This window comes from Poecilia reticulata, chromosome 17 (genome assembly GCF_904066995.2).
Source record: "Poecilia reticulata chromosome 17, P_reticulata-male-v2, whole genome shotgun sequence".
Lineage (NCBI taxonomy): Eukaryota > Metazoa > Chordata > Actinopteri > Cyprinodontiformes > Poeciliidae > Poecilia > Poecilia reticulata.
In genome coordinates this window covers 6,128,973-6,152,901 of record NC_088846.1, presented here as the reverse complement: position 1 = coordinate 6,152,901, position 23,929 = coordinate 6,128,973, and the positions used below count along the sequence as shown (strand labels likewise).

The 23,929-nt window shown below is 41.1% G+C and overlaps 2 protein-coding genes across 3 annotated transcripts; one reads left to right on the top strand and one right to left on the bottom strand.

The window, feature by feature from the left end:
- Window positions 1-3,392: 3,392 nt before the first annotated feature.
- On the top strand, window positions 3,393-6,956 carry LOC103478989 (transcription factor Jun). The gene has a single exon (XM_008433172.3). It carries the CDS (start codon window positions 5,340-5,342, stop codon window positions 6,321-6,323), a length of 984 nt encoding a protein of 327 aa, XP_008431394.2. The 5' UTR covers window positions 3,393-5,339; the 3' UTR covers window positions 6,324-6,956.
- Window positions 6,957-7,288: 332 nt separating this feature from the next.
- On the bottom strand, window positions 7,289-15,871 carry tada1 (transcriptional adaptor 1). Of its 2 annotated transcripts, none has more exons than XM_017310216.2 (8): window positions 15,743-15,871; window positions 15,299-15,390; window positions 15,146-15,211; window positions 12,487-12,578; window positions 12,084-12,299; window positions 10,751-10,902; window positions 10,248-10,404; window positions 7,289-8,737 (listed from the first exon to the last, which is right to left on the bottom strand). In XM_017310216.2, the coding sequence occupies exons 1-8, from the start codon at window positions 15,814-15,816 to the stop codon at window positions 8,585-8,587; spliced, it is 1,002 nt and encodes a 333-aa protein (XP_017165705.1). In that variant the 5' UTR covers window positions 15,817-15,871; the 3' UTR covers window positions 7,289-8,584. The 2 variants fall into 2 exon arrangements, with proteins under 2 accessions (XP_017165705.1, XP_008431395.1); XM_008433173.3 differs by having other exon boundaries at window positions 12,084-12,296.
- Window positions 15,872-23,929: the final 8,058 nt, after the last annotated feature.

Here is a 23,929-nt window from a genome sequence, read left to right as displayed (position 1 = left end):
TTGATTTGATTTCGACACCCAGACTGAAGTAAAAACAAAATAAACATCAAGTTTGTTGTTTAGTAATGACTATGTAAGAAAATCTTACTGAATCCAATTCTTGTTTTAAATTAAAAAAAACAAAAAACGCTGGGGTTGTTGTGTGATAATAAAAAAAAAATAGTTTAAATAACTCACTGAAAGCTTCAAATGAATTTATTGATTTTGAAAATCTGATCAGAACTGTATGCCACCGGCTTGGTAAAATAATCGACAATGTTGATTGAGAATCATGTCAAAGCAAATATCCGTAAATATCTGTGATTATTTGTTACACTGTAATGCGTGGGGACCGTGAATCTGTTTTCTCACGTACACACGCAAAAACAAATGCAGTTTTCTCAAATCTCCACTGCAGTCTGTGTTTTTCTAAATAACCGTTTAGTGGTATTAAACAAAGTGTTTGTGCCGATGAAAGATCGAAACATATGAAAGTGTAACATTGAATCACTCAGAATTGCAAAAACACAACCTCGCTCGGTCCAGCCGATTTCCCTGCCTTTGTTCACAAGGGAACAACTTTGCAAAAAACAGATTGTTGGAAAGGACAGAAACATAGTCAGTCAATTAAAACTACCCAACTTCGTCTTTCTTCTCACTCTGGTGTTGTGTTCTGTGCTTGAAGCAGCTGTCTAAAGGGAGCGGCGTGGGCTGAGGGCTGTGTGTTTGGGCCATTAATGGTCAGCAGACGTGGAGGCACAGAGGAAAACCGAAGCAGCGCGACAGGGAGAAACAGCTGCTCTTCAACAAACACAGCACAGACAGTGTTTGAAATCTCATCCGTCTCTCTCTCGGAGCCTCGGTTTGGATCTCCTCTCAAGTCCACGCGTGAAGGTAAGCAAAACTTTGCTCTGTTGATACATCCAACACACGCACCATAACCTCTCTCTCTCTCTCTCTCTCTCTCTCTCTCTGTGTGTGTGTTTTGCTCGGGTGGAGGAATCCCGGACCGTTCCGCCGCTGCCGGGAGGCCGATGGCTTTCAGCTTCCGACTGGAAAACTGTGTGCGGAGGAAACAGCTGGCCTTGGCAGGGAAAGATGGGAGAGGAGGGGGAAACGCTATTCTCTAAAGGTGACCCCGCTGGGCCAGCTGGAGGGGAAAAGCCAACAGAGAAACAGGAAGCATGGCCGAGCTTAGATGGGAAATGATTATTCTGTGGGCCTGACACAGGTGCACAGAGACAAATTCAGACATGGTGTATGTCTTAGAAATCTCTAACCTGTGAAGAGAGAGATAAGAGTCTGAGTAGGACGAATGCAGAGGCAGATGCGTTTGCTACCACAAAGGAGGCAAAATACGTTTCTGAGAAATCAACCACTGGAGTCCTTAAAGCTGCAGAGTGGAACGTTTACAAAAATATGTTGTTTGGTTTCCTATTTATTCAAACTGTCACCATATGAGACAGATAATATGTCATGAAGAAAAACAAACATCCGTCTTCTCACGGTGCTACTATAGTAATCTACAGAAACGCACTGCCCCCCATCAGACAACCAATCAGAGCCATGAAGAAGAGTCTTAGCGCTGCCAATCAACTTCCTGTACGCTGCTCATTGTGCCAACGGTGGAAAAACAAGTTACTGTTATGGGAAAACTGTTTATTCGCCATAATCCGTGACTATGCTAAATACCTTCAACTTTTGTGGTAGGCTAGGTTGTGGTGAACCAGCTTTAGCTTAGCAGAGAGCACAAGTGTGATGGACAGCGCTAAGACTCTCCCTCCTGGCTCTGATTGGTTGTTCTGACTGAGTGGTGTATGTCAGCAGTTAGTTTTTGTTTTTAGTTTGTTTTTTTTCTACAGATTATTTGTCTTATATATTATACTGTAACAACATAAACATAATTCTAACAAATATGTAAAAAAGAAAACACTTTTTTAACATAAAAGTTACATACTGCAGCTTTAAGATTTTGAACTACTTATAAACAAACTTTGGGACAACACGAGCAGTGTTAACTTGAGGCACCTCTGGTTCTCCCAGTTTAACTTAACTGGGGCTTGTTGACTTATTTAGTTGGCCGGAGAAGAACATGTTGAATAATGGAGTGAGGGAACTCAGCTGGACTGGACTGCAGCTACACACAGGCTTCAGGCAGCAGTGCAGATTCAGTGATACCCAGAAGGCCTTGCATGTGGGAGTCACAAAAACTGGCCTGTTTCACATTTTTTTAACAGTCAGAATACCTCGGGTGTACGGGCGAACTCTGCATTGTCCTAAGCATCAAGGCCATTGGTTGTTTGCAAAACATACACAATACTATCAGCAGTGGCGCAACTACACATTATTCAGGTGGATGCAAAAACATAGATCGGCGCCCCCAAACCCCCCCCTCGACCGAGGGACGGGACGTCAGGGTGAAGGAGCGACGCTCACTCAGCACTCGCTACATTTACCTCGTTATGTGCGCGAGGTGAAGGAGCGTAAGGCGCGCATTAGTGTACGGGAAAACATCATCGGCGCGCCGCCCCCTCCAGACGGGGTTTTGGCGCCCCCTCTGGTGCTGCGCCCCTATGCGTTGCATACCCTGCATACCCACTTTTTGCGCCACTGACTATCAGAACTTCCTCTACATAGAATACACACCGCATTCATACACCTGTGCTTGCCAAACATTGACTGGATTAGAATTCATTAGAACTAAAAAAAAATTAAGCATCAAGGTAACACTTTATTTGAAGGGGGGTGAATAAGACTGACATGACACTTTCATAAACATAACACCTGTCATGAACATGAATAAGCCTTGCTGAATATTTATGACTGTGGTCATAAAGCGTCATTCAGTAAATTATGACACTTTTAATACAAAGTTGACATTCAAAATGTCTTTGTTATGACAACTTGACATTAACCAAGAAATCATTACTGTTTAAACTTTACCTTTAATAACATAGTTACCTACTTTTTAAAGTGCAATCAGTAATACTTTTAGAACAAATTTATATCAGTAATGACTTCTTATTTAATGTCAAGTTGTCATAACAAAGACATTATGAATAATATCAACATTGTATTAAAAGTGTCATAATTTACCGAATGACGCTTTATGACAACAGTCAAATATTCATGAAGGCTTATTCATGTTCATGGCAGGTGTTATGTCATGTTTGTGACGGTGTCATGTCAGTCTTATTCACCCCCCTTCATATAAAGTGTTACCAAAATCAAATTCAGTATGAACAGTATGTGCTGCAGCTCTTTGTTCTACAATATTTTGTGGAAATTCATAAATAATCTATGTAAGATTTCCATCTATTTTATAAACAGACTAAACAAAGATGATTGTTTCTGTGAAATCATAAGTTGTAATTTAAATTTTTTTTTTTAATTGAAACCAGTTTACATCAATACCCTCAAATTTGTCTTTGTCGTCGTTGAGACGGCTAAACATGATTTACTGACTGTACAAGAAAAGTGTGTCAGATTTTCTGTTACTTTGCTAAATTAATTCAGATTTTACTTGGTAGAGCGTAACTGCTTTTCATCATTTAGTAAACATGATTGGGCAAAGATACATGTGAGGTTCCTCAAGGCTCCATCCCGGTGCCACTTTTATTCAAAATATTTTTTTTTTCATTAATGCAACTTCACTGGTTCAAAACCTTTTTTTTGTAAAATGTGAGAAAAGTCATTCACTTTCCCCGGTAGTCGGACAGCTCAATTATTGGACTTTGTGTGATGTCATCGACCCAAATACTAAAAAAAATTAATTAATAGAAAACATACCTTATGAAATCCTTCAGCGGAAATCTACACTTTATCCATCAGCTATACTTTTACTGTCTGTGTACAATTTGTTAATAGGAGAAATAAGATTTAATGAAGAAAAGACAGTAGTGACTTATTTTCCAGTAAGTTATGTTGTTTCCACAGGTGTCTAAAATTATATGAAAAAGGAAATTATGTCTCATTCCAAAATGTTGTTGCCAAAGTTCTGAGCGGCATTAGGAAATTGAACATCCCACAGCAGTCTTTACATTGTGGCACTTTCTCTCTTTCTCAGAAAGAGAGATTTTGAAAATCGTCTAATATCACTAAATTAACCAAATTTATTTCAGTTGCTTGCTAGCTAAAAGCCACCTGGACGTCTCTGGTCAGCAGGGACCTCTTTCCATGGATTCCCAGAACCAGAACTAACAAGTAGGAGGCAGCATTTAGTTTCTGAGCTCCTCAGCTGTGTTGGCTCCTTTAAATCAGGACTGGAAACACAGTTGACATCAACTTTTCAGCAAAGGCAAACACTAATTTATTTATTTTTTTATCAGTCTCTACTCTCTACTCATTTGCTTTTATTTGCATTTTACAGCTTCTTTTTATGCAAAACCCAAACTATGATACACTTATTCTTAAGCACGCACTGGCTTTTGAATGTACTTTTCATACAAAGCACTTCAAAGTGTCTTCGTGTAGGACTTGGGATAACATTCCCATCTGCGGGTTTGACACAAACTGCAAAACTATGACTGTAAGAGCGTCTTCCCTAGAACAAAAGCACTCTTGATCTAGGTCAGGCTCATCATCTGTAGTCTATCTTTAAACATACTTTCACGGCCGAGCAGCGCTCACTTCCTGAACCGCTTTATCTTCCTATTCCTGACCGTCACTCTCGAGACTTTTGCGCTTTGATACTTAAATTTGCTCCCCTAAGACCTGAGTCATGGCGTCCATATTCGCATAAAAAGTGTCGTGATCGGGAGGGATAAATAGAAATTGAGCGGGTAACTAAATATTCAAAAACACTACGTAATCCCAGAGTACATTGCTGCTGCGCCTTGCATTACCTAATCCCATAAACCCTCGCGAGGAGAGGCGGGGACAGGGCCGGTTGTCGGAGCAACACACATGTCATTAGACGATCCCCGCCCGCTCTCTCGTCTCCAGCCAATCACGGGGCGTAGAAATGACATCATTGTTATTTTCAGTGAAACTGCAGCTTAGAGGTGGATAAAGTTCGTTTCCACGTTGGAAGTGATTGAAAGTATTACCCGTTTTCGGAGTGTTATTTTTTTTTTTAGTTATTAGAACGGGAGGACAATCCAACACAGGAGGTTTGACGGGGGGTAGACGCACAGAAGCTCGGCGGCGGAAGAAACGTTTTTGTTTGTCGATGACCGCACGGTTCACAAAGGAAAACTTTTCTCGGGACGCAAAGTTGTCAAGTGAGTTGAACTCCCAACAATAGGCAGCATCTGCCTCGGGACAGTGGACAGATCGTCACAGAACATACCGTAAAAACAACAGAAATCGGACTCTTTGTTCAAACTCTACTATTTGGACGGGATTTTGAAGAAAAGTTTATGTCTAGAAAAATCCGTAAAATGGAAGCGACGTTCTACGACGAAGCTGTAAATGCCTCCAACTCCCAGCATGACGGGGCGGCTGTGTACGGGTTCAACCCCAAGACACTGAAACAAACCATGACCCTGAACCTGAACGACCCGAAAAACTTCAAGCCCCAGCTGGGGGCGAAGGCCCTGGACATTCTCACTTCGCCCGACGTCGGTTTACTGAAGCTGGCGTCGCCGGAGTTGGAGAGACTGATCATCCAGTCCTGCAGCGGGCTGACGACCCCCACCCCGACCCAGTTCATCTGCCCCAAGAACGTCAGCGACGAGCAGGAGGGCTTCGCCGAAGGGTTCGTGAGGGCCCTGGCTGAGCTCCACTACCAGCAGATCCCCGCCGCCCACCCTGACGCTCAGACAGGCGGGACCAGCGGGGTGGCACCCGGCGCGGCTCCGTGCGAAGGCGGCGGGATTCCCTACAGCTGCACGGTGCGCGCGGAGCCGCCCGAATACACCAACCTGGCCGGTTTTAGCCGAACCGTGGGCTCCGCGTCCGCACCTGTCGCGGAGAGGCACCCGCCTACAAGTTATCCGGGAGCCCCGCAGCCGCAGCACAACCACACGGACCACCAGCTGGCGGCAGCGGCGGCGCAACAGCACCCGCGGTTGCAGACGCTCAAGGAGGAGCCGCAAACGGTGCCCGAGATGTCCGGCGAGACGCCTCCGCTCTCCCCGATCGACATGGAGACCCAGGAGCGCATCAAGGCGGAGAGGAAGCGCATGAGGAACAGAGTGGCCGCGTCCAAGTGCCGGAAAAGGAAGTTGGAGAGGATCTCCCGACTGGAGGACAGGGTCAAGAACCTGAAAACTCAGAACACGGAGCTGGTTTCCTCCGCCAATGTCCTTCGAGACGAGCTGGCTCTGCTCAAGCAGAAGGTCATGGACCACGTCAACAGCGGCTGCCAGCTCATCCTGACGCAGCAGCTCCAAGCCTACTAGGCTGCGGAGACTGACGGAGCATACGAGGGACCAAATGCAACTTCAGATGGCTGCTTGAGACCTTCCATCAACCTTTTTCCCCACTCCCGACAGCACACGGACACGGAACTGTTTTGGCTTGGTCGGTGTAAAAGGAAGCCAACACCTGTTATGTTGCAGACGCACGCACACAGCTGAGTGAAACTTTTGCTCCTATAGACTGCCCACTTTTGAATTTCACTACATTTTTTTTTTTATTATTTCTACAAGAACTTGTAGGTCACGCGTGGAAAATATGCACCTCATAACAGGAACTGAGGTGGCGTGGGATACAGCTGCACACGGTGAAACACAATGACAGCTCGAGCTGAGCTCTGGAGCTCGCGCACCATTTAAAGAAAAGAAGGAAAAGAAAAAAAAACACTAACAGCTTTCACACCTTCCAGACTGTTTTTATTATCATTATCTTCTAGGTGTGTGTAGCTTACTGACAGCTGCCTTACTTTCAGAACACTCTTCTTCATACGACTTTTTAATACGTGTGTAACTTGTTAGCCCTAAAAAAAAAAATAACTCTTTGTAATATTTGTACGCTGCATTTTTGAGCACTTAAATGTAAATAAGGCTAAATGAATAAAAGAAAAGTTGAACACACATGCTAGCATTTTTGTCTAATTTATAAGGAGCGAGAAGCAAAGCGGCTTTTGTTATTCCAGACTCGGGAACAGACGGGACCTTGAGTCATTCTGTGGCGTGTGAGGCGCGAGCGCTCATTGGATAGCGCCCGGCTTCCGGATGTAAGCCGCAGGGAGCCCAAATATGGGAAGATGACTCGGAGTGCGCACCGGGAAGACTGCGCGTGGCTGAATCACTGGCCTCCCCCGCCCCTCTCCCCACTCTGCTGCTGGTGACTCCTACATGTAACCACTGAAGCAAATTCAGCTCTGTTTACACACTTAAGTGCGTAGTAAAAACGCAATGTATGATTTAGCTTAAACAAAATGACTTTTATTTATAACTACGTGAAATATATATATATAAAAAATAGCAAAAAAAAAAAAAAATGTATGAACACATATACAATGTAGAAACACTGAGGATCACCAACACTGCCACTAGAAACTAGTAAATATTATGAGACATTCTGGATATTATGTTTCAAGAGGAGTTCAATGCACACTGTAAACTTCAGCTGTTCTCCAGACCAGATTCCAGCATTTACTCTGAACATCGCAGATGTTGAAAATATTTAAGCATTTTCTGACATACAGCACTTTGCTGAAGTATTTTTTAAAACTAATTTAACAATTTTCACATCAACATTGCAACCTAAAATCTTATAGTACTTTGCTAGAAAGTTCTGTGATTTAATTCTAATTTGTCAATGGAAGACCTCTTATTTTCCGACTAAAAATCTGAAAAGTGTGGTGCATAGCTTTCTGCTGCAGCTAAGTCTACGGAGGTATAGTGGTGCCAACATGTTTCACCTGTTTAAGGTGAGATTAAATTATTTGTAAAGGTGGGGGGGAAAATATTTGCCACACTTCACAATTATGTGTAAACAATTTTTTTTAACTTAAATTAATAAAGTCAAACAGGGCGGAAAAAAATGGAACCTTATGCTATTTAGGAAGAAGTAACAAGCATAGTACACAACCAAAGCTGGAGGTACAGCTGACAAATTGAATCCTTTTTCAAGATTTTTTTTTGTATTTTTATCTAATTTCTGATAATTAACATCCCTTGCAGCTTCGTAAAGTTGATGGACATTGTTTGGACATCCAGGATGTAACACGTTATCCCTTAAAGCAGCAGGTTAGATTTGAATAAGTTCCCACATGAAATCCACGAAAAGCATATTATTATTTTTGGACTAATTGCTGGTGCAAATATCTTAGTACACTTGAAATAAGACGAAACTACAATATTTCCACTAGAAACTAGACCAAAAGCACTTGAACTAGACTCTTGTGTTTCATTTGCTCCTACAGTTTAAAACAGACTAAATTATAGCTATTATAACCAATTGATTCCTATTGTGCAGTAAACAAGTAATTAAAGTTGGACAGGTAAAGTTTTTACGTCATACAGATGACAACAGTGTTCCAGTTTCCTGGTTTTCCTCTTGCTCCATCTTCTGTGAGCCACAGGTATTATCCAAGTCTTTCACTTCCTGGAAAACACTTTTTTGTCCCCCCATGTGGCTCTTGTGGAGATGGGACTGATTTCCAGAGACGGGCTCAGTCCTACAGTCTGGTGAGAAGAAAGTCGGAGGGAGCCTCTCAGCAGACCAGCATGCCCTCCTTACCGGCCAGCCTCTGCCTGTGTATGCGGTCCTGCTCCAGTTCCTCGTGGCTGGGGTGCCAGAGCTGGACCAGGATGCGTTCCATGTTGAGGGCGTACATGGTGTGGGAGGGCATCACGCCGCGATGAACCTGCGCCACAAAGACGTTACGCGAAGCGTTAAAGCATCTGAAAGCGTGCTAAAACAGCCCTTTCCTCGTCACTCTAGGAAACTTTAGGTTTACTCTGTCAGTGTGAGAAGACGGAGCAGAGGGGATTGATGATGATAATCAGTTCAGAAAACTTCATAATGGCAGTGGTAGGGGTGTCAGGTCAGGTCACTATAGTCCAACTGTGTTTTGTGTTAAAATTATTAAAAGTGTACAGGAAATTAAAACTATGACTTGGTAATTATAAGTTATTGGAAGACATTTTTTTTAACTTCATGCAACTTCATCCCAATTAAGCAATTAGCTATTGTCTTAGTCAGTGGTCCCCAAACTATGGCCCGCGGGCCGGATTCGGCCCGACTCCACATTTTGTCCGGCCCCCTGAACAATACCAGAGAGCATTTAGATTTTTTTTCATATACCGTATTTTCCGGACTATAAGCCGCTACTTTTTTCCTAAGCTTTGAACCATGTGGCTTATATGAGGATTTTTCTTCAACCACCAGGGGGCTCTTTAGCAGAAAGTGAATCATTGGAAGTCAAAATTGGAAATAAAAGAAGAAAGCATCCATTAAAACGGAATTAGGTTTTAATAGGGAATTGAAATTTGAGAATGTTGTTGATCAGTTAAATAGCACTGAGAGGAAAAAGAAGATTTTTCATTTTTTTAAATAATACTGGGATCATTATGAGAATTTGAGGTATAGATATTAGGATACAGTAGATGGCAGTAGTGCAACAATAATGGATGCAAGCTGCCATTGAAATCTAAAGAAGAAGAAGAAGAAGAAAGCGCCCATTTTCATTTAGCACATGCTAGTAGCAACACGAAGGATCAGCACTTTTACTGTTACAGTTACGGTTCGAAAACTACCGTAATCAGTTCAGTTAAATCTAAACTTGGCAACTTTTTCCTTTTCAACCATAAGCTTTGACCTGTTATTACTCAAATTTTGGCTGTCTGCCCCCCTCTGCTGCTGCTGCATCGTTGTGGAAAACCTAGAGCGGCAGAGATATCTGTGGCTTATAACCCGGTGTGGCTTACAGTCCGTAAAATACGGTATTTATTTCATAAATAGTGTTATTTCCTGGATTTTTTCTGTGAAGAACCCAGAGAGGGTTATCTGATTGTGCTTTCTGGAAAACAAGAAATTTTTACATTTAGGTACTCCTGCAATCGTCACACTTTTTCTGTTACAAACTGACTCCGGCCCACCACCAGAGAAGGGAAAAGTTATGTGGCCCTCACAGGAAAAAGTTTGGGGACCCCTGCTCTTAGTCTTGAAAAAAGTTGTTTTAATGCTGAATACATTCAGAGTCGACCCAAATACTAAGCAAACTAAGCTGCTGCTTCGGGCCCCCTCTAGAGCCTAAATTATATTCTACTCAAGGCCCCATACTATCTTGAGCCAGCCCTGGTTATTTTTAAAAGATAGATAAAAGAAACACTTTCTGCTCATATATGCAGACGCATTTGTGTTGATCTTCGTACCTTCAGCGCTTCCAGGAGGTCAAACATGCTGATTGGAGGAAGCGGTGCAGGAAGCGTGTCAGAGGAGCAAGCGAGCAAGTGGACGGCTTTCTGCTCGGCGTCGTCGGGGGACACCTGAGGCGGTGGGCATGCAGCAAGAGACGCGCTTGGAGGAGGACTTAAAAAGAAAGAAAAAGAAAACACACAAAAATAACTAACAAAAGCAGTTGGTTCTGTATCATTAGGCAGTGGTGTCAAGAGCTGTCATGTTTTTTTTTACATATTTTTATCAATCAAATCAGAGCAGTTTTAATCTGTATTCTGCTAAATTACATCAACGTGGAAAAAGATTCAACATTACAACAGATAGAAATTTGCGTTTTTGGCTAAATCTGGTGCGTTTACAGAAATATCCATAAATATGCGTTGTCCCTAGCAACACACATCTGATCTTGATGTGGCCCAAAACCAAAGAAATGAGCATGACGCCCCTGAGTTAACTAGAAAACGTTGACGCTCTCTACCATTCGCTGATGCCGTGGTACGCAGACAGGCTGTTCTTCAGATAAGGCCGAGGCGTGACGTCGGTACCGAAGGCGTAGGGGAAGTGCCCGTCACGCAGCCGGTACGCCTTCCTCCGAGTGATCACGGCGGTCAGGACGTCTTTCAAGTGGTGCTGAAATGAGAGTTCGGCGTCAACGCACAAGCAGGAGAAAAACGGTTTCTGTTCGATGATTTACGCCAAGCATGTTGAAGAAACAGGATGCGACATTGGTCAAAGAAGTCCGATGTTTTGTGGTAAACGTATTTCTAAAGGTGCTAGTGGCGTGACATTTTCAGCAGGTGTTGGTAAATACCCAAGCAATCTGTACACAGAGAGAAACCGAATCGAATAAGTTCAGAATTGAAGTTATGTGTAACAGTGTGACATGACACTGAGGGGACAAAAGTTTTGAACACACGCTCAATGGGAGGAGGAAGAAGGATCGCAAAGAAAAGGCACCGGCTGAAATCTATCAGTGATTGGAAAGACATTCTGCTGCTGAAAATCTTTTAGTAATCAATTATTCTGATGATTAATCAATAAAGCTGATTAAAAATAATTGGCACATTTGGCAGATTTTTCATTTAATCACTTAAGATCATCTTATTCAACACTAAAAATACATAAAAACAACAATGCCTAATTCAATTCCTTTTTTTTAAGATTAGGAAAATATTTTATTGTCCAAAATTCATCAACGGCATTTGTGGCAAAGCATTCATCCACAACTGAAAAATCTTTCTAATGTTAACACGTGAGCTCGTTCTGCTCAACTTCGCATTACTTACGGAGCTAATCTGTCGATTGCTTTTTGGATTGATCGATTGATGCTTATATAACAAAAGAAGATTTTTACAGGTTTTGAACCAGGTGAAGATAAAACTGAGGAATTCTGGGTAGAACATATTTACAGACAGGGCTTTTTTCTTCATCTTAAATGCTAAATGTTGATATTTTTGGTACAGTTCTGGCTTAAATACTGCTGTGAATATGTTGTTCTTTTAGCAGATGACATTTTTCGAGTCTTAACACTGGTTGACGATTAATCGGTTACTAAATTAGTTGACAATTACCTGAATACTCTGTTATTTTACACTATTACACATTACTTTAATTTCTTTTTTTTGTTTTTATTTCTTTCTCCGTACAGACCGTCAACACTTGAGTGAAAATTTGACATCAAAACCACCTTCAGAAACACGACTACATCTAATATGACAATTTCTATCCGATGCTTATTTTCCCCGCCGTATGTGGAGAAAGTCGTTATCATACAATGTTTGTGAGCAGGCGTAAGGATGACGAAGGCCCACCTCCACAGCGCAGACCACGGTGCTGATGGCGTCTTCTGTGACGTTGTCCAGCCCCATCTCGAAGGCGGTGACCATCATGCGGGCCTCCAGCTGGCCCCGGGTCGGCAGGAGCAGCGTGTGGGCGCTCAGCCGCAGCTCCTCCTCCTCGCCGCCCGCCTCCCGCGGGCTGAATGGCTGCGCGCCGAACAGAGGGTTCTGTGGCTGGAAGCGGTGCTGCTGGGCACCCAACGCAACAAGACGGTGAGTCAACTACTAAAAGTGCAGTGAATCATACAACACCTGTCCCAGACATTAAAAACAACCGTTCATGATAAAAACAACTTTCTTATCTGAACTGTGACTTCCTCTGAAGTGAATTTGGCAAAAAAAAAAAAAAAAAAGAAGAAGAAGAATAAGGATTTACGTCAAATTTCTGCCTGGAGGAACACTTCTTCTTTCCTTTTGACTTGTCAGACTTTGAGGCGCAGCTTTGCCACTGCATGGAACCGGGGCCCTCTAGAGGACAGAGAAGGAAAGACAAGAAGCATTAATAACTAATGGAGAGTCGGCAGGAGAGAGAATACGCTCTTAAAAAGGGTTATGACTCATGAACAAAGTAATGGAAAGAGTCTTGTAGTGGCGTCACACAAGTCATGACACACATCTGCAGTCTAAACTGAACTTGGATGTTAGTTTAATCTGCAACAAACTAAAAGTCCCGTACAAAAAAAAGCGTACTTGTCACATGCATACATTTTCACAAAATGTTAGAGATATTTGGTTTTCAGGTGATATCCATGGAAAACAGAAAAAGTTCACACGCCAGTGACATTGCAGAATACAAACAGAGATTTAAAGTAGACGCGTACACTTGTGTTTTTCCAAAGTCAAACAATATGTCAAGCAAACAAAGGTTGTGGGGGTATGCCACAACAAAAAATCTCAAAGTGTCTCCACGGCGTCCATACGTGTGCATTCAAAGGTTTAAGTTGAAGTAATCTGTAAACTTTATAGCACATTTTGGGTTAGTTCTGAAAATTTACTTGAAACCCGAAAATGTGAGCAGTGCTAAATCAACAGCAACTTCAGACGTAGAGACGAAATGCCTTTGAGTGCAGCAGCGGAATGAGAGGGGGTGTCCGGACGGCGACACAGGTTTGATGTATGGAGGGTATTTCCTAGTTTTCTCCCCGGACTAACCGAAACCGAGACAGATTATGAAACTTATTCTGGCGCCACACAGGTTTAAGGTTACGGATACAGGGATAAAGTGGGAATTTAGAAGACTAAACACAATCATAAATCTAAGCGGGAAACCATAATCCTCAGATCATTGGAGAGTTTGATTGTTTATAGAAACTGAAAATAACAAGACTGACGTTGGACGGGTGAAAAAGAAAGCAAGGCTACTCACTACCTTATAAAGGTGTTATTTCTAAAGCAAAACAACACCAGAGCAACATGAGAATTAAAGCACCAGCAGATTGAAGATCAACAACAGTTGACTTCATAAAACGTCTAAAAGCTTTGCTCTCTTTCTGGCCAGTGAGTTTTACAAATATCTGACTATGGGAAGACTGAAAAAAATTAAAAAAGCATAAATTGTGGTTATTTCTTATGCATACGAACATTTTCTTCCCAAACTAGCTTGTTGGACACATAAAAATAAAATTCAAATTGGAATCGATCAACTGATTTGAAGGACTTGGTCACTTTCTCAGTTATGCTGGTGCAACTTTGTTGAAAATACAAGCTGGAACAAGATGTGGCTACAACCTTTTGACTGATAACATTAATTCAGCTCAATTAAAAAATAAAAAAAAAATCCCTTTGAGATCAATAAAGTAAGTCTTGTTGGGACTCATTAAATTAAATTAATTCCTTCTGTGAGAAGCAGAAAGTATGGCCAAACAGATTTGTACAATTATTTTTGTTGATGCTATTAAAAAAAAAAAAAATAAAAAACATCCTTTGGAAATCATTTATCCAATTGACTTTCTGGTTAAACACACCCTGGATTTATTCCATGTTCTCTGCGTACACTGATGATAATAGCAAACTAAGCACTTGATCTTAAGTGATTATCCCAAATAAAGTTTTTTTTTTTTAAACCAGAAATAAATCAGTTGTTTCTCAATTTAAGCGCTTTGATTTATTTCTTTCGCTTTGTGTATATACCGCTAAGCTCAAAATTATTCACATGCCTCTCCCATAAAGAATTAGATGTAAAAATACTTTAATTCAACCAAGACGTTTGTTTCCGTTTCACACAGTGTCGAAAGTGAAGAGATTTTTTTTGTGTGCAAATGGCTGAACAGCAGCCGTATAAATATTAGATAACAGCCCAAATTTTTATAATTGTGTGTCCTGGTGAATTTCTCAATGTGTTAGGAGGTTTTCTGATGTTTCATGATAATTTCTAATCAGTATTATTACAACCCCTAATAATTTTCTGAACAATTCTGTCAGTTTTCTGATGGAAGCGACTGTCCAAATATTATGAAACCAGGAAATGTTTTGCATTTGACAGCATGATCCAAAATGCTTTCAATGCCTTTTATTCTGCGTTGAATAAAATAAGACAGTGACGAATCTTACAGTAATGAATATGATGATGATTAGCGCTATGAGAGCTTTGATTTCATTAACTGCAGTAAATCTTTTCAACTTTCTAAATGCCACAAAAGGTTTGACCCAAGTCATACAGCTTAAAAGACAATTATGCCTGTAAATCTTTGAAATGTTTTAAACAAAAACACTTTCTGGTGTTTAGGATATAGAGATAATTTGGGTAATAGTGACTGACCTAAAACAAGAGACTTTGGTCAGATTTAACTTCAGGCGGCAATGAGAGACAAAAAAATGTGTATTATGTGTCTTGTTATTCAGTTCATGTAAATATCTTGTTTCTACTGTAGGTATTGTTAAATAAAGTTATACGAGGTCACATTTTTACCTTATCTGCAATACCCATTAGTAAATAAATACTCATTTGTAGCGCGCAAGTCAAATTGTCCGACATGTTGGAGGGGGCAGGGGGAAATGCTCTAAAGTTTGAACGAACCCTGATGCCTAAAACTCACCTGGTGTAGAAACAATGATCTGACATCGTGTGAGAATGGCCAACAGGAAGTCGTTGTGAAAGTGGACTGGGACAGAAAACAGAACATCTTTGATAAGCCACATTGCTTTTCAGAAAACATTAGCAAAGAAAGCAGCAGCTTCTGCACACCAACCATTCTCCTGAGGCAACAGGCGACGTGCCTCGACGTCAAACTCTTCTTTGCTAATCTTCTGTTTGAACCACAGCTTTAGGTTAGCCCAATAACTGCAAGTACAAAACAAATTAGAAATGAGAGTACTTTAAATAGCTACAATTAAGGTTTTTTTTTTTACGTTAAACAAGTTAATGACACATTTTAACTAAAATAAAAGAGCAGACGTTTATCACTCGTAGCAATACTCGGACGTCACAAAAATCCTCAAAAAAGTCAAACGGATACTCAGTAAGGAATGAACCGCTAAAAACATTAGCTAGCTAATGCTATTAGCTAAGTGCTAGCCAGGTGCTGACATGCCGAGATGCCTCAAATTAACTATATGATTTTTCTGCGACATGGGAATGGGATGCAAAGCAAACCCCACACAGAGGAAACTCATTAGCAGCCTGTTCATCTTACTGCTTCACGTTATCGCCGATGGCATTCGTTAAATTCTTCTTCGCAATCTCCAGCTCGCTAGCGTGAGCCGCCATAGCGTCAGAAATACGTAATCACCAAGCGACGCCAAGGTTTTTACAAACTTTATTCAAAAATGAAAGTTATTTAACAAAAAAATGATCAAAATTTAAATCTTGAGCGTTTTTTTAGCCGATATATAATTACTAGCAACAACTGTTACTAAGGTGACAGTTGTGTTGCTGTTTTTTTAAGTTGTTTTCCGAACAAAAAGAAAGTAACTGGTGTTTACAGTTGAACCTTAAAAAGTATGAAGGATTACCGAATCATTACTTCTATCTTGTGGCAGAGTATGATACAATTCAATCCTCACCAAAATGTCCCATTGATGTTCAGACAAACGTATCCTTTCACCCCTTTTTAAATTTTGTCGGGATTCAATTTCAATGTTCAGTGTATTTTTGTTTTTGTTTTTTCTTTTCATAGACCAACATAAACTAGTTCATATTTATTTAAGTAAATAAATGAACTACTAAGCGGAATTTAATTTACTGCAACGAGTTGCCTTGAGAAATAGTTGAAATAAGAAACACAAGAACAGTTTGAAATTTATCAATAGGTTTGTGAAGCTTACAACACGTCCTTACAAATATGTTTCCAGAAAAGAAAAAGAAAATATATGGCCTGTCTTTAAATTTCTGGAGACATTTGAATTATCTGAAGATTTCTGTCCAACATGTAACATTGTAATTATCTTCTGTTTTCTGATCCCCAAAACATGAAACCAAACTTAGCTATATGCCACTCCACTGATTGATGACTATGGTAAGGATTTTTCAAATAACGTTATCCTTTTGATACGATTTAGGTTGCCTTTTAACTGAAATTTACATAAAATTATATAAGAATAAACTTTTTTTAAAAGTATATCCTTATATAAACAAATGTATTAATTCAAATATTGAAGATTTGCTGTGAATTTTCCGATGCTTTCCAATTTTATCGTAATTAATACTCTGTACGATGACCACATTTGCATTTGTAATACAACTTCTTAACCACCAGATGGCGGTATTTCCTTTCAGTTGGCACGGGTGTTTGGCAGTCATCCTTGCCCAAATGTGGGAATCTATCTACCTGTTGGGGTCTGTTTGTTCATCCAGTACAGGATGGATGGATGGATCCATCCATGGTGTCATCACAAAGAGTGTTGAGTCTAGGAGTGAAACACTCATTCTGGAAGGCTTTCCCAGGCTGAAAGAGATATAATGTCCTCAAAGAGAGTATTCCTACCTGTCCTGGGGTCTCCTCCAGTGTGTCAATGGTAGCCTGGTCAGATGTCTGAACCACCTCAACTGTGGCAGCTTTACTCTAAGTCCCAGATTGAGAGACAATGTGCAAGCCTGCTGGACTCCTCTGAGTTCTGGGAACAAGTTTGACTAGGAGTTCTTTTAAAGGATAACCTTTAAAAGCATCCCAGGGACTCTGTCGTTCTGCAGCGCCGCCAGAGTCAAGCTTTGTCGAAATGCAAAACACATATGTAGACAGGAGAACCATGCCTGGTTGATTGGTTGCCTACTACACACTGTTGTAAAATACCAAGGGGAATACATTCTAAAAGCGATAACAATGAAATGACTTCCAGATTTAGTCACAAAACTCTGATGTAAATTGCACTAGAAATAAAACTTGGACTCACAAATAAAAGCCTTAGTACACATTGGTGTGCTGGAGGCCTTTCTGCTCCCGAAAAGAGATAATTCCCGACTGTTCCCTGAACCACATTAACACTTAAACTGGCTTCTATGAATGCAAGGACATTCGATGCTTGACATTTCCAAATGTTTCACCTTCCACAATGTTTTTGCTGCTAACCTTAATCAAATAGGAAATATGCCTTTTCAGTTCCCTGAGGATATTTTTCTTTTCTGATTTCATAGCTTTCCTACTACATAAAATCCAAGCATCTGTCAGCAATTTTAATGGAATTAAAGTAGCTGTCTGCTGGAATATTTGAACAACGTCCCCCTTGCTAACCACTCCGCATTCCTGCCCCGTTCAATAGTCAGTCACATCTGCCGTTAATGTGGAATGCGGCAGTTAAAATATACTTCTTAAAGAAGAGATTAAATGCTATTTTTCTTTTAACGTCATCTATATTTGGAATCCCGTTGCTCCTCTGTACTGGATGTAAAGTATTTCTGCGGTTCCTTCTGTGGTCCTCCGCAGCCCCTCGGGTTCATACCCCTCTCAGGCAGCTTAGGCCTGGTTGGGAGGCCCATTTGTTTTTACTCTGTTTCAGCCATGGTACAAAAACAGTCAAGTAGTCATGGTGATGGCTTCTCTGGCTCTGCATCCGCAGGCGGTCATGAAGTCTCAAACAGAGCGCCGTGACTCACGCCATTCATCACAATAAGTGGGGATCATACACCCAGAACACATACAGTCTTACTGTGGGCTGCTTGTGGGTTTCTCACGTCAGTGGGCAAGTGCTGACTCCACAGTGTTTTGAGGTCGAAGTTCTTGACAGAGGAGATCCCTTTGATCGTGTGGAGGGTTTCAAGTTTGGAGTCTAGAATAAACAGCCATGCCGATCCAACCACATTAACAATGAGAACCATCTGACTTCTTGGGTCATTAGCGGATGTGTTTCCGCACAAAACGTCTGTTAATGAGCAAGCAAAGGAGCACGCTCACAGCAGGGCTCTAATTTGAGCCTCGGTGACTTAACTTATCCTGGCAAAATCCATAAAACCCTAAAAAAATTAAGAAAATATGAAAAAGTTGAACATGTAATTATGTTCACCCCCCTCAATAATCAGATATCCCTAAATAATACCTAGTGGAACCAAACACCTAGTTAGCGACAGACAGAGATTTGTTTTACATCTCTGACATTGTCTTAAACTGGTTCACTTCTTACCTATCAGATCTTTTTCTGTTCTTATGAATCATATTTAGTGCACCACTGTCTTGTGGGGTACCTCAAGGTTCAGTGTTGGGCCCTATCCTATTTTTATTGTATTCACATCCTTTGGAGTATAGCCTAAAACGCTATGCTGATGACATACAATTGTATTTATCTTTTCAACCATTCAGATGTCTGTCCAACATCACATCATGGCAAACAGTGCAGTTAAATGCAAACTGTCAAAGCAGAAACTATTTTTATTTCCCCTGATGAAAAAAAATAATTAAATCAGGAACTATCGCATCTCTAGCTCCTATTCTGAAACCTGGCCTCACAAATCTGGGTGTCATCATTGATAGTACCTTATTATTTGACAGTCACTGTAAAATGCTTGCTGGCAAAGAGGTTCCTAGTAACTCTTGAGGAGTTGCAGAGATCAACCACTTAGGTGGGAGAATCTGTCAACAGATGTGGACAGCGGTCGCGTTGAAAGCCACAGGATGCCACAAGCCACTCCATGGGGCACAGCAAAACCATGGACAAAACTCATCTGGACCAAAATGTAAACTTTTCTTCAGTAGAAATAAAGGAGACTGGTCAGGGTCGACAGGAAGAAGACTTTGAGACTGGGGGTGGAGGTCCACCGTCCAGGCACGGCTACATTAGGGTGGATCAAAGCATATTTGTTTGTTAGAATGGACCGATGATGCATCTGTGGTGAGACTTAAAAAGGTTCTTTCCATATGCTTTCCATCCAATCTAACCGAGCTTGAGCTTTTTCGGAAAGAACAATGGGCAAAAATGTCAAAGCTGGTAGAGAGTGACACATACCTCAAAAGACCTGTGGTTGCAGTTGCAGTGATAGCTGGTTCTGTGTTGTATTGGCTAGATCTGATTGTGTGATTTTTATTTATACGACGTGGTGAAAACCTTCCCATGGTGAACTACTTTGTGCAGGTCTATCAGGTAAAATCCCAATAAAAGACAATAAAGACTGTGAGGTAAAGTGACAAAAAAAAGGGTTGAAGGGTTATTCACAGATAAATAACTAGCACTCCAACACATTAAGTACTAGGAGTGAGAACTGAACCTCTCGGCTCTAAAGTGAGCCTTTTCCAGAACCCTCCACATAATTGTCCGTTTTTGTGCAGGTTTCTGGTAATGCCCTAACTCTAAGGGATGACCCACTCCCACAGATTTCTTTATTTTTTTTACCATTCCCATCAGGGTAGAAATTTTTAAAGAAAACAACTTCCACATCCTGTCTGTTGATTTTGTCGTTAGACTCTCCACTGCACTTCGGAGGGTTAATGAGTTGCTCTCACGGACATTTATTCGCTACAACAGCAGATCTTTTTCTGGCAGAGAACCGTCCCAACATCTTCCAAGCCCTGCGGTAAACTCTATAGACGGGAAGCTCTTCTCGGCGACAAGGAGGGCTTTCAGCTCAGAAACCTGCAGCGTTTCTCGGAGGACCACACCGCAGCGGCGGTCGGCCATCCTCCGTCTGTCGGCCAGCGATCGGAGGTGGTGAGTGTGGTCCTTTCAGGGGAGCCAAGGATGTCACCTTCACTGTTCCAGGGTCTGGGCTGCGCAGGGGGCTTGGTTTTCGCGGGCTACCGGTGCATTTACATGTCGTTTAAAATGCAAAGGCTCGGCCTGTGTGCTGGGCGAAGTTAGTGGAAAAATGGACCGACAGCTCCAGTAGTTATGGAGCAAGCCACACAGCGTCCCCATCGCTAACGGAGCACCAAAGTAGACCCATTCCTAATTACAAGGAGATATTTAAAGGTAGTGTATGTAACTTTTATATAATTTTTTTAAAAGGTTTTTTTCAAATTTGCTAAAACTATCGCTATGTTGTGACAGTGTAACATGAGCAGTGGTGGAGAAAGTACTCAAAAAATGTACTTAAGTAAAAGTACACATTAACATTTGTACTTAAGTAAAAAATAAAAAAGTACTGGCTTTTAAAAATACTTAAGTATTAAAAGTAAAAGTACTTGCTGAATGCATTACCTAATCCCTAATACAATATCATTAAGTGAACCGATCATATTTAATTTTAATACATTATAAATGTGCCATTTTAATGAACAATGCCACAGATAAAGCATGTTGTGTTTACTCTCTGTAAGATAGTTTTGACTTAGATATGTGATTCTATGCATCATAATTTCAGGGATGGGAACATCTTGTCTCCTGTCCTAACATAGCATGAACTTCACTTTTTTGCCACTAGTGGCTTTTATTTTTAAAGAAATCCATCAGAAAGGGGATGGAAAGAAGGTGGGTGGGAGAGGACATGCAACCGAGGAGCCACGTAGCAGAGTTGTAGTCAAGACCATCTACCCAAGACAAAGTCAAGACCAGCAACCCGCGCTATGCAACACAAAAAAATTAAGTTTTACCTATCAAAATTGCTTCTCAAATTTATCTGAAAGATCCACATTCCCATAAAACACCCAGATATTAAATACTTAGAGCTGAAGTAAATTTAATCAGTAAAGATCCGTCCAGAAGAATCGGATCGTTCCTGAATGTCATGTCAATGCAGACTTTGGTCACAGCGTTGTCCCATATGTGTGACACCTCAGTCAAAACCTCCATACAATAATTCAGCGCATGAGTGACAACTTTTTTTCATTGCAGATGCAACATGTGTCTCAGTACAGCTAGCTTTGCTAGCATCACGTCCACAGAGCTTACCTTTCTTTAAACTTTCCTTCGAAGTGACGCTAAAAGTTGGACGAAGTCCCCACCATCTGTGAAAGCGAAGCGTTGCTTATTTTACATGTCGCCATATCTATGATTTATGCAGCGCTATTATATTACTGACGATTAGACAGACATCTTCTCCCGCTCAGAGGAAACCACTGTGCATTTCTTGGAGCTCCGCGTGCGAGTAAAGGGGGAGGCGATGGGTGACAACAGACACGTAAGTCACGTTATTGCTCGGATTTTACGGCGCCACCTTAAGTTCCTGAACTTCACATTTTAACGGACAAAACGCGACAGTTTTGTAGAAATGTAGTGAAGTAGAAAGTACAGATACTTACTGTAAAATGTAGTGGAGTAAAAGTAGAAAGTACCCATTATTAAATCTACTTAAGTAAAGTACAGATACACGAAAAATGTACTTAAGTACACGAAAAATGTACTTAAGTACGAAAAATGTACTTAAGTAAATTTTTCGTGTACTTAAGTACTTAAGTAAATTTTTCGTGTACAAGTACTTCGTTACTTCCCACCACTGAACATGAGACAGATAATCTATGGAAGAAAATTGAGCTCCTCTGACTTCTCCACATGGTCCTGCAATCACCTACAAAAACACATAGTTCCATCATTAACAACCAATCAGAGCCAGGGGGAAGGGTCCTAGCACTGTCAATCACCCTCGTGTATGCTCACAACCTCCACCTTGCTCTCTGCTACGCTACAGCTAGTGCTGCTACTTAGCATGGCCACCGATGATGGTGGATAAATGCTTTTCCTGGAACAGTAAGTTGTTTCTCGGCCATTAGCAGTAGTGGCACTCGAAGAAGGTGGAGGAGCTCCGTCTTTTCACAGATTATCTGTGTCATATTATGCGACATGGTGACAGTTTTGTCAAAACTGCAGTACGTAACGTTTTGGAAAAAGTTACATACTGCAGCTTTAAAGATCAGGTTGTTTATGTCTGCATCTAGCAAGTCACATCTTCTTTTGCCTACAGATTATATAGAATGCTGGACAGCAGAAAATATTTTTTTGGAGTATGTTAACACTTTATGAAACTAGTTCATATACTTTCATCGCTATTATATCCAAATTATTCAAAAACCTGATATTTGCAGAGTTGAAACTTTAAGTTCACTCTGAGGAAATGGATGCTAACTCCTAGTGTTGATCTTGAAGTTATTCACAACCATGACTTCGTGTTTGTTGAAGCACTTCTGGCAGCAGTGACAGCCACTAGTCATACTGGGTGTAACCCTACAAGCTTGGCACACCCAGGGGATAGTGGATGGCCAGTGTCGGTAGACAGCCACTTGTTGGTCTTTATAAAAATGTTCATTTGGATTCAAGACCTCTGGCCTCTTTGCTGATTTTGTATTTTGGTCTGGCAGGCAGATTTAGGTCAAAAGCTTGTGGCTCTAAGCATCTACCGTTTCCAAACGACTGAGACCAAAAGGCTTCTGGGGACTGTCTCTGCTGCCAAAAGTGGGATACCATTTCTCAAATGTGTGGTTTTACAATCTAGTCTTGATGCACTGTAGACAATTCAATTGATTTTATTGCTTAGCTTCAACTCTGAAGTGTGCTGTTGGCCGTGAGACCCTATAGGACTCAGAATCCATTCCAAATCACGTTCAGTCGGCTGAATTCACCACAGGTAAGACTCCTATCAAACTGGAGGAACAGCTTAAGACATTCTTGGAGGAAAATTTGACCTCACTCTAATTCTTGGCCAGTATTGTTAGTAAGCACACATGGACTACATTAAGATACTGCTCTGTTGGCACCCTGCAGGATATTTGCTTGTGCTCACCTTTCCTCCTTTGGACAAATTATTTACGAGATACTACAAAGAGGAACACTGTTGGTGGAAAAGACTATCCACCAGTCTTCTGCTGTCCATTATTGTATTTTCTGAAGACTTCTTTGCTGCACCTTTTCCTTCTAAAGGTTCTTCCCCAAGAGTATTTGACTCACTTTGTGTGCAGATTGACTCATACCCACCTGGACCCAATTTTGATCCAGCTCTAGGGCTGAGAGGCAGCACAAACCTGTACCTCACTGTTCAGTAGGATATCATTCCAGCTGGATATTTCACCACTTTTCTCATTAAAAACATTTGGTTTCTGGGATGTATGTTTTTTGTTTTATTTAAATATAGTTTACAATTTTCAGTAGGGTTTAGGTCAGACCCAATCAAGTTAAATTAATGTTGACTTTTGAAGCAGGAGATTCTTTCCTTACTAACTCCCTTTTTGTCCATGGTAATGTAATATTGCTCTCACTGTGGAATGAGAGTAATTCTTCCAGTGGCTTCTAGTCTGTATTTGGATGGAAACTTGGTGCTGCTTGGGTTGTTCTTGAAAATCCTAACCTATTTCCTTGAGAGTGACATTTTGGGTTGGCTGGTTGAGACGTGGACTTAACTCCCAACTGGATGATATTGAGCACTTTTGGTGACCTTACATTCGGTTTCCTGAATGGCTTTCCCAAAGCTTGCAAACGTATAACAAAATGTATACACACATTTCAAATGAGATGTAGTATTACATCATTTT

Coding starts and splice junctions, on each gene's coding strand:
- LOC103478989 (XM_008433172.3), top strand. CDS start 5,340: ATGTCTAGAAAAATCCGTAAAATGGAAGCGACGTTCTACGACGAAGCT.
- tada1 (XM_017310216.2), bottom strand. CDS start 15,816: ATGGCGGCTCACGCTAGCGAGCTGGAGATTGCGAAGAAGAATTTAACG. Junction 12,300..12,486: donor CCTCCAGGCAGAAATTTGAC/GTAAATCCTTAT, acceptor TTGGGTGCCCAG/CAGCACCGCTTCCAGCCACA. Junction 8,738..10,247: donor ACCTCCTGGAAGCGCTGAAG/GTACGAAGATCA, acceptor TTTGTGGCGCAG/GTTCATCGCGGCGTGATGCC.